The 9,213-nt window shown below is 47.1% G+C and overlaps 1 protein-coding gene across 1 annotated transcript; it reads right to left on the bottom strand.

The window, feature by feature from the left end:
• Positions 1–4,471: 4,471 nt before the first annotated feature.
• Positions 4,472–8,469, bottom strand: Ubxn1 (UBX domain protein 1). The gene is made up of 10 exons (XM_013117848.3): positions 8,379–8,469; positions 8,209–8,294; positions 8,052–8,105; positions 7,859–7,965; positions 7,690–7,759; positions 6,796–6,987; positions 6,653–6,704; positions 6,265–6,381; positions 4,765–4,957; positions 4,472–4,614 (listed from the first exon to the last, which is right to left on the bottom strand). The coding sequence occupies exons 2-10, from the start codon at positions 8,265–8,267 to the stop codon at positions 4,565–4,567; spliced, it is 894 nt and encodes a 297-aa protein (XP_012973302.1). The 5' UTR covers positions 8,268–8,294; positions 8,379–8,469; the 3' UTR covers positions 4,472–4,564.
• Between the last annotated feature and the right edge of the window lie 744 nt (positions 8,470–9,213).

The raw sequence follows: 9,213 nt of genomic DNA on the forward strand, positions 1-9,213 counted from the left end.
CATGGTGTCCGGCTTGTTGGCCAAGTGTTTTCACCCTGACTTTTTTTTGAGACATTCTCATATATCCTAGGCTAGTCTGGAATCGGGTATGTATTCCACTCCCAAGTGTTGATGGCAGGATGAGACTCCATGCTCAGCTCCAAGTCATATTCTTCAACTCAGAGCATCTTCTGCTTTGCAGTGAATACCATAGAGAACTCGTGTCCTTTCAGCAAAATTGAAGAGTCCCTTGACTGCCCCATGCTCTCCTCTAGTTACTATTTACCTTTGGTTAAAGACAGAGTTTGTCTCATGGTGAGTGGAAAAAACTAGCTCCTGGTCTCTTATGGCCTCTGCATGTGTGCCTCCACAGGCACACCCATACACAAGTATGATGAGTCTTCACCCCCAAGGTTTTCACTATGGTACTTTCAGTCTCTGAGTCCAGTTATAGTGTTTCTTGTCACTGAGAGCATGAGTCATGGAAGCAGGTCTGGTGGTACACAAAACCCAAGCAAACAAAAAAGCCCTGGGGTTGGAACTATAGAGATTAACCTGACCACAATTCTTTTTTGGTGGCACTGAGGGTTAAGCCCCAGCACCCTGGACATGATGATAAACATTACCTATCACTGAGCTCCACTCCAGCCCATACACATATACACGTATAGGTGTGTCCATGTATGGTTTTTGTTTGTTGGTTTGTTTTTCGAGACAGGGTTTCTCTGTATGGTCTTGGAGGCTGTCCTGGAACTCACTCTGTAAACCAGACTGGCTTCAAACTCACAGAGATCCACCTGCCTCTGCCTCCTAAGTGCTGGGATTAAAGGTGTGTGCCACCAACGCCTGGCTCTATTTATGTTTATAATACTGTGTGTGTGTGTGTGTGTGTGTGTGTGTGTCTTTATAACCCAGACTGACTTTAAATTTGAGGTACCTTGTCATGCATCTCAGCCTCTCAAATACTAGGATTACAGGCTTGTGTCACTACTCCCAGCTTTCTTTTTCTTTCTTTTTTAAGTTATACTTTAAAGATTTATTTATTTATTATGTATACAGTGTTCTGTCTGCATGTATCCTTGCAGACTAGAAAAGGGCACCAGATCTCATTACAGATGGTTGTGAGCTACCATGTGGTTGCTGGGAATTGAACTCAGGACCTGTGTAAGAGCAGCCAGTGCTCTTAACCTCTGAGCCATCTCTCCAGCCCCCAGCCTCATTTTTCTATTTTCAGACAATTGCAACTGAAAAAATGTTTTGGAGCTAGAAATAAAACTCACTTGATTGAATGCTCAACATGAAGAAAATTGTAGGTCTGATGCCCCAGAACATACAAATGGTATGCTGGTAATCTCAGCACTGGGGAAGTAGTAGCAGAACACCACACAAGTAGGGCCCAGCATCACCACACACCTTTAATCCTAGCATTTGGGAGGCAGGTGCCTGGTCTACATAGGAAGTTCCAGGACAACCAAGGTTACACATTAAGACTCTGTCTTGAAGAACCAATAAATAGACAGATCAGAAGTTCAACATGGTATATAGCTGCATAACAGGTCAAAAGTCAGTTTGGGATACTTAAGTTTGTCTCAGAAAGTTATTATGGTAGTTTATGTAGTGCAAGCCCAGAGGTGAGTACTGATGTTTGTTCCAGCTGCTGAATGTGGTCCGCTCATACTTACTCTGTGATGTGTTTAAGGCAGGGTCTCTGTGTAACTTTGGTTGTCCTGGAACTCAGAGATCTACCTGCCTCTGTCTCTTGTATGTTAGGGTTAAAGTTGTGCACCAATATACCACATGATGAGTATTCTTATGACTGAATTGTGGCCTCTTCTCTATGCCCAGGAACAAGAGGAACAAGTCAGCAGGGACTTGACAAGACAATAGGGCAAAGAGTTAAGTAGCTCAGGAAGTCCCCAGCCAAGCAGGGTATGGACACACCTTTAATTCTAGCTCTCTAGAGGAGGCAGGTAGATTTGAATTCTAAGACAGCTAGGTAGGGCTAGAAAAGAGAGGCCCTTTCTCAACAAAACTACCTCAAACTAGACTTCCCAAGTGGGTGTACAGGATTATATATTTGCTATCAAAGTCAGTTTGGACAACAGGCATAAAGCCCTGGGCTCATTCCCCAACACAGGAAAACAGTGTGGTCTATATGTGGCACTCAAATCACTTCATGTGTTTTGACACAGGGTTTGCGTTGCCTGGCTGTCTTGGAACTCTGTAGACCAGGCTGGGCTCAGCTTGGAGATCCACTTGCTTCTGTCTCCTGAGTGCTGGGATTTAAGGTGTGTGCCACCACTGCCTAGCTTTCAATACAGCCTTTTTCTTGAAGATGTACTTATGCCGGGCATTGGTGGCACACGCTTTAATCCAAGCACTCGGGAGGCAGAGGTAGGCAGATCTCTGAGTTAGAGACTAGCCTGGTCTACAGAGCGAGTTTCAGGACAGCCTCTAAAACAATACAGAGAAACCCTGTCTCGAAAAGCAAACAAACAAAAAAGATGTACTTATTTGGCTGGGCAGTGGTGGTACACTCCTTTAATCCCAGCACTTAAGAGACAGGCCAGGCAGATCTCAGTAAATTCAAGGCCAGCCTGGTCTACAGAGTTTCAGGATAGCCAGGAGTGTTACACAGAGAAACCGCGTCTGGAAACCACCCCCGACCCCCCAAGAAAAAGTATGTTTGAATGTTTTGCCTGCATGAATGTATGTATACCATGTGCCCATGGCAGTGAGCTCCCTTGGAAGTAGTGTTACAAATGGTTAAGAGCCATCACTGTGGGTAGAGGGTAGAATACAACTGAGGTCCTCTGCAAGAACAATCACTTAACAATCACTTAAGTGCACTTAACCACTGAGCCAATCTCTCTAGTCCCTCAAAACACTTACGAGTCTGCGTGAGTGCTCATTTATGTTCGCTATGGGTGTACCTGGTACCCAGAGGCCACAAGAGAGATCAACTGTGAGCTGCCTGAGGTGAGTGCTAGGAACCAAACTCTGGTTCTGTGCAAGTGTAGCAAATGTTCTTATCCTATTCAGCTACTTCTCCAACACCATGCATTCAACACATTTTAATAATGTCAGGAAAGCACCATGGCATGGCTATCACTTAGTTTTTACTGTTTAGTCTTGCTATGTCATCCTATGCTTGCCTGAATTTACCTCAGTCCTACTGTTCCCTAAGTGTTAAGATCACTACACTCAGTGATGATTTGGTATTTTTTTTTTAAGTTTTTTTCTCTGGGAGAGCAGCTAGTGCACTTAACCACTGAGCCATCCCTCCAGCCCATTATTGGTCTTAAGAGTGCAACACATATCATTCCATTTTCTGTGAAGGTCATTTTGTGGGCTTGAGACAGGGTTTCTCTATGAAGGTCATTACACAATTCCATTCAATGTTTGTGGACAAGTTTAAAAAGAAAAGTTTTGCCGGGCGGTGGTGGCGCACGCCTTTAATCCCAGCACTTGGGAGGCAGAGGCAGGCGGATCTCTGTGAGTTCGAGGCGGGGCTGGACCGATAGCCTCCGAAACAATATAGAGAAACCCTGTCTCGTAAAAACCAAAAAAAAAAAAAAAAAAAAAAAAGTTTCCCTCCACAATGGAGATGTCCTCTATGGTAGTGTAAGGTCATTTCACAGCATCCCAAACCAAAACCACCACCGCAAACCCATTACTTTATATACAGCCAGTGCTTACAGGGGATCTACTATGCCAGACACTATTCTAAGACATGTAGGTGTCTCATATTACAGAAAATAGGTAATATTTTTTTTTTTTGGTTTTTCGAGACAGGGTTTCTCTGTGGCTTTGGAGGCTGTCCTGGAACTCGCTTGGTAGTCCAGGCTGGTCTTGAACTCACAGAGATCCGCCTGCCTCTGCCTCCCGAGTGCTGGGATTGAAGGCGTGCGCCACCAACGACCGGCGAAAATAGGTAATATTAGCCTATCATATTAATGAGTAGCTTCAAGAACTTAAGGCACATAACAGTATGGACACTTTTTGTTTGTTTTTTATTTTTCGAGACAAGGTTTCTCTGTGTAGCTTTGGCTGTCCTGGAACTTGATTTGTAAACCAGGCTGGCCCGAACTCAGAGATCTGCCTGCCTCTTCCTCCCCAAGGGCTGAGACTAGGATTGCACTACCAGTGCCTGGTTCAGTAAGGATTTAAACCTCAGCCCAACATCCAGTCACACACCTTTAATTCCAGCACTTGGGAAACAGAGACAGGAGGCCCAGCCAGGTCTATATAGTTCTGGGATAGCCAGGGCTACACAGTCTCTGTCTCAAAACAAACAAAAAAATCCTTGTGTACCACTTTATGCTCATGAACAAAAGGTGCCATGTCATGCTCGAACACACCCACCCCAAGCAGCTAATCAGTGCTAGAAAACTGTATTGCAAACTGAGGATGAGAAAGAGGTCCTACTCCAAACACTCCCTTCATCTTCTCATATTGCCCTGTCCAGGCATTCAGGAAGGAGCCAGGCATATACAGAACTCAAAAGGTCTATTTATTAGGAAGGAAATGTCAGTGCTTTATCAAAGATGAAGAGGTCAAACAGGGATGGTGGGATGGAGGACCCTCAACTGGGACACTTCTTGGCCACAATGAGGACAGCAGAAGGCACGAGTCCTAAGGAAGAAAGAGTTTGAATTACAAGGACACTTACATTTAGGCTTAAAATTCCTGGACACACACCATGTCCACTAAGCACCTTCTCATTACCTATCCCTACTACCCCTCATTCCTTTAGGTCCTGCTTCCTGGTCTCACATAACATACCCAGTTCCTGCAGAGGCCGCTCCATGTCAGCTTCTGAGAAAGCCCTTCTGGGGAAGCCACTGAGCAACTGCACAGGGTCCTGGTCTTGTCCAGGTTCTTCCCCACGGTGAAGCTCCACGTAGAGCCTCACAGCTGCCAATTGTTCCCGGGCCCGGAACGTTTGAGTCAGGGAAGTCCCATCAGGCAGCCTAACCTAGAAGGCAAAACACTATGAGCACTGAAACTGAGTGCGGACTAGGTTTGGGGTGGCTCATGCCTATAGTACATAGGGGTGCAGACAAATCCTTGAACCTTCAAGACCAGCCTGGTTTACATAAAGTTCCAGGCCTGGAAGTAGAAAGAAGTTCAAGGCCAGCATCAGGTAGAGAACCCTGTCTCAAAAAAAAAAAAAAAAAAAAAAAGAGTAGGGTGTGGCGGTACACGACTTTAGTCCCAGCACTCGGGAGGCAGAGGCAGGCGGCAGGCAAATCTCTGTGAGTTCGAGGCCAGCCTGGTCTACAGAGCGAGTTCCAGGATAGCCTCCAAACCAATAAAGAGAAACCCTGTCTCAAAAAACAAAAACAACAACAACAAAAGAAAAACCTTTCTCAGGGCTGGAATGGCTCAGCGGTTAAGAGCACTGAGTGTTCTTTCAAAGGTCCTGAGTTCAATTCCCAGCAACCACATGGTGGCTCATAACCACCTTGAATGAGCTCTGATGCCCTCTGCTGGCATGCAGGCAGAAGACTGTATACATAATAAATAAAATATTTTTTTAAAAAAACCTTTCTCCAAAAAAACTAAATAAATAAATAGGGTGAGGCCAAGTAATGGCAATACCTATAGCACACAGAAGAAATTGGAAGGAGGACCTCCATTAAGTTTGAGGTCAGCTTCATCTTCATAGTGAACTCCAGGTCAGTAGGGCTGTATAGCAAGACTCAGTCCCAAAAATAAAAGAAAGTCTGGAATGGTGGCATATGCCAGTAATTCCAGCACTCAGGCAGAAGCAGGGATCTCAAAGTTCAAGACCAGCCTCATCTACATATGGAGATCCTGTCTCAAAAGAAACAAACTGAAGTAACCAAGAAAGGGAAGGTAGGACTAAAGCTGGCCCTGCTCTCCTTGGCGGGCCTGTGTCTGAACCAGCACAAATACTATCTAAGGGGCCTGAAGAACAACCACTTATGCTCTGCTTCAATAGATGATGAAAAGGATTCCCAGCAGCCTCACACTCAGAAAAGATGGCATTATTTTAAAAAACCAGAGTAAGTGCCGTAACATGAAAACAGCTGTGTAATGAGTCTAACGAAAACATTATAAAGTAAAGGGTAACTGCTGAGTAAGAATGACGTATGGATTTAAATAAGACAGGCAGGTGAAATTCGATCACTCCTAAGAGTAGAGGAGATAGGATTTCAAAAGTCATGTACAAAGAAGGGAGAGATTTGGCAAATGGGACTGGGCATCGTAGAGGCCAACACTAGGTTCCAGGAGGAAGACAGTCCCCAGAAAACATACCTGTATGCGACACTGGTCATACTCCCGCTTGGTAGGGGGCTCCTGGCTGGGAGAAGAAGGAACAGGACCTGGATCTGTTGCTGGTGGGGATGACTGAGAACCCACACTACCACCATACTGGAAGACAAAACACTAGCTCAGTGGAAGTAAACTAATCTGGCATATATAGATTCAACCTTCAGCACACAGACAAAACAAAACAAACCCACCCAGGTTCGGTAGCTCACACCTTTTAATTCTAGCACTTGGAAGGCTGAGGCAGGAAAACAACCACAAGGCTGAGACCAATCAAACACACAAATCATGTAAGCACATGCTTTCTCTTGAGAATGGAAGAGGAAATGAACTTGCCTACTCCATTACACACACAGGCTTTCTAGTCACCCACCTTCTTGGCTCTTTCTGCTTTGTCCCTTTCAATTTTTTCTCGGACCCTTTGTCTAAAAAGCAGACAGGAAGAAACGAGGTCAGAGACAGACAAGGGAAACAAAGATTTCCTTCTCAACTAGCAACAACGACCATCATGCAGACCTGGCAGCTAATTCTTCAGCCTTTTCTCTCCTGCGCTCCTCAGCAGCACGGCGCATTTCGTCTTCCTGGAGTTTCTGTCTTGCGGCTGACAGCTCTTGCCCTTGTCTCCTCCGCTGCTTTTCTCGTTCCAAAGCTTCTCGCTCCTCCCTTTCTTCACGTTCCCGTTGCTTCTGGGCCACAAGCTCCAACATTCTGTTTTACAGAGAAGAAAGAGCTCAAGTTGGACATGGAGTGGGAAGTTGAGTTTAAATCGAAGAAATGTGAATAAAAGGGAACGTGTGTCTCAAGACAGATGAAAGGAAACAAAACAAAAATAGTAATAAAAAGAGGGTACTAGGAGTTTAGCTCAATGGTAAAGCACATACGGTGCCTTGTAGTTAAAAAGGAAGGGGGAGACAAGAGCTAGACATAGTCCCCACACCTATAATCCCAGCACTTCAAGGCAGAGGCAAGACACTCAGGGTTTCAAGGTAATCTGAAGTCACAGGGAGTTTGAGCCCAGCCTGAGCTACATCAGACTGTTTATGTTTCCTGGTGGCTGTTTTTGGTTTGTTCTGTTTTGCTTTCCCGAAACTGGGAAGGTGGGGTTGTCTGACCAGATTTGTGTTTGCATTGGAAAGGAAGGGGCCCCACGACCCTTTGGAAGGGAGTCTATGGGCTAGATATGATGGCCCATGCCTGCACTCCAGCACTCAGAAGAACGCGGCTTTGAACATAGGCTGGGATAAATAATGGGTTCCAGGCCAGCCTGAAGTACATTATTAGACCCTATCTCAAAAAACAATGCAGGGCCTGGGCGTGAAAGCCTTTAATCCCAGCAATGAATCAGTTCCGCCTGGGCAAGAGAGGCTGACTCCAAACAAAACATACACACAAAGTTAAATTGCCGGTTACCTCTTAGTCTGTTCTTGTCTTTCCTCCTCAGTTAAAATGGGTTTGCTTTCTTCAGCAGCAGACCCAGATCCTACAAACAAGCAATCAGTATTATTACTTGTAATAAAATCATTGTTTCCTCAGGCCCTCACAAGAGGTCTAGAATCCCAAGATGTCTCCCGGTCAGGACCTTCAGGGCCAACTTGCTCTGAGGACGTGGGTTCCCGTCCCAGGATATGGCCGAGGGGAGTCTCTAGAGGCTCGTCCACATCGGGGTCGTCTTCGTGCTCCATAAGCCTGGGCAGGGAAAGTCGGCAGGGGTTAGCCTTGAGGCCGCGCTTCCCAGCAGCCCCCAAACCTCCGCCCCCGGGCCGGTCGCTCACCAGTCCATCGCAGCCTCGATGCCCTGGTTCCCTGTGAGGGCCAGAGCCTTCTCCCTGGGGGCAGAAACACGGAGAGTAGCGCCCACCAGCCATGGTGACAGTCAGGCCGGGCCAGGCCCGCGGCCCCCCACCACGGGCTGGGGGGAGGCTCCCTTACGCGCGTCCCCTGGGAAAGCCCATCTCGATGAGGCTCTCCAGAGCCGTCAGCTCCGCCATGGCGCCCGCCGCCGCTTCCGCGGGGACCTGCGGGAACCAGAAGGAAGGCGGCAAGGGTCAGCCCGGGCGACTCCGCCCGCGACGCCGCCCTCCCGGCGCTCGCTAACTCACCGGGTTGGGGACCCGGGGCGGGGGTGGGGGACACTGACGGAGGCGAGCAGAGGGGAAGCGGAAGTGTCCCGTCTGTTTGGGTCACGTGGGGGAGAGGGGTGGACGGGTGCCGGGAGGGCCACAACAGTTCGGCCTGGTGGGCGGGGACATCTGCCAACCGAAGTTGACCCGGAGACTCACCCACCCTGAAGCGCTAAAGCGCTGACGCAGCGTGCAGAGCTTCAGAAACGGAAAAGTGGGCCGGAGAGGTGCCTCACCGGGTAAAAGCATCTGCCGCCAACATTGGTTATATTAGTTCGATTCCCAGGACCCACGTGGTGGAGGCAGGAGAAAAAAGATTTCCGTTAGTTGTCCTCTGACCTAGACACACGCATTCATGATAAACAATGAATAAATTAATGTATGTAATCAATGTGAGTTCGAGGCCAGCCTGGTCCAGCGAGTTCCAGAACAGCCTCCAAAACAATACAGAGAAACCCTGTCTCGAAAAAAACAAAAACAAAAACAAACAAACAAAAAAAACCCAAAAGAACCAATCTCCCATCTATGCGCTTTCCCAAAACAACTTATGAAATCTGGGCATGTAGCCCAGTGGTGAACTTGTCTAGCCGTGTTTATTAGGAGCCATGGATTATACATACTCTTGGACCTACTCACACCTCTGGAGGCCATCTAGCCACTCTCCATCCTATTGCCAAAGGGATTTTTTTTTATTTTGCTTTTTTGGGTTTCTTTTTTTTAGGCAAGGTTTCTCTGTGTAGCTTTGGAGCCTGTCCTGGAACTAGCTCTTGTAGACCAGGCTGGTCTCGAACTCACAGGGATCCGCCTGCCTCTG

This window comes from Mesocricetus auratus, unplaced genomic scaffold (assembly GCF_017639785.1).
Source record: "Mesocricetus auratus isolate SY011 unplaced genomic scaffold, BCM_Maur_2.0 Super-Scaffold_4256, whole genome shotgun sequence".
Lineage (NCBI taxonomy): Eukaryota > Metazoa > Chordata > Mammalia > Rodentia > Cricetidae > Mesocricetus > Mesocricetus auratus.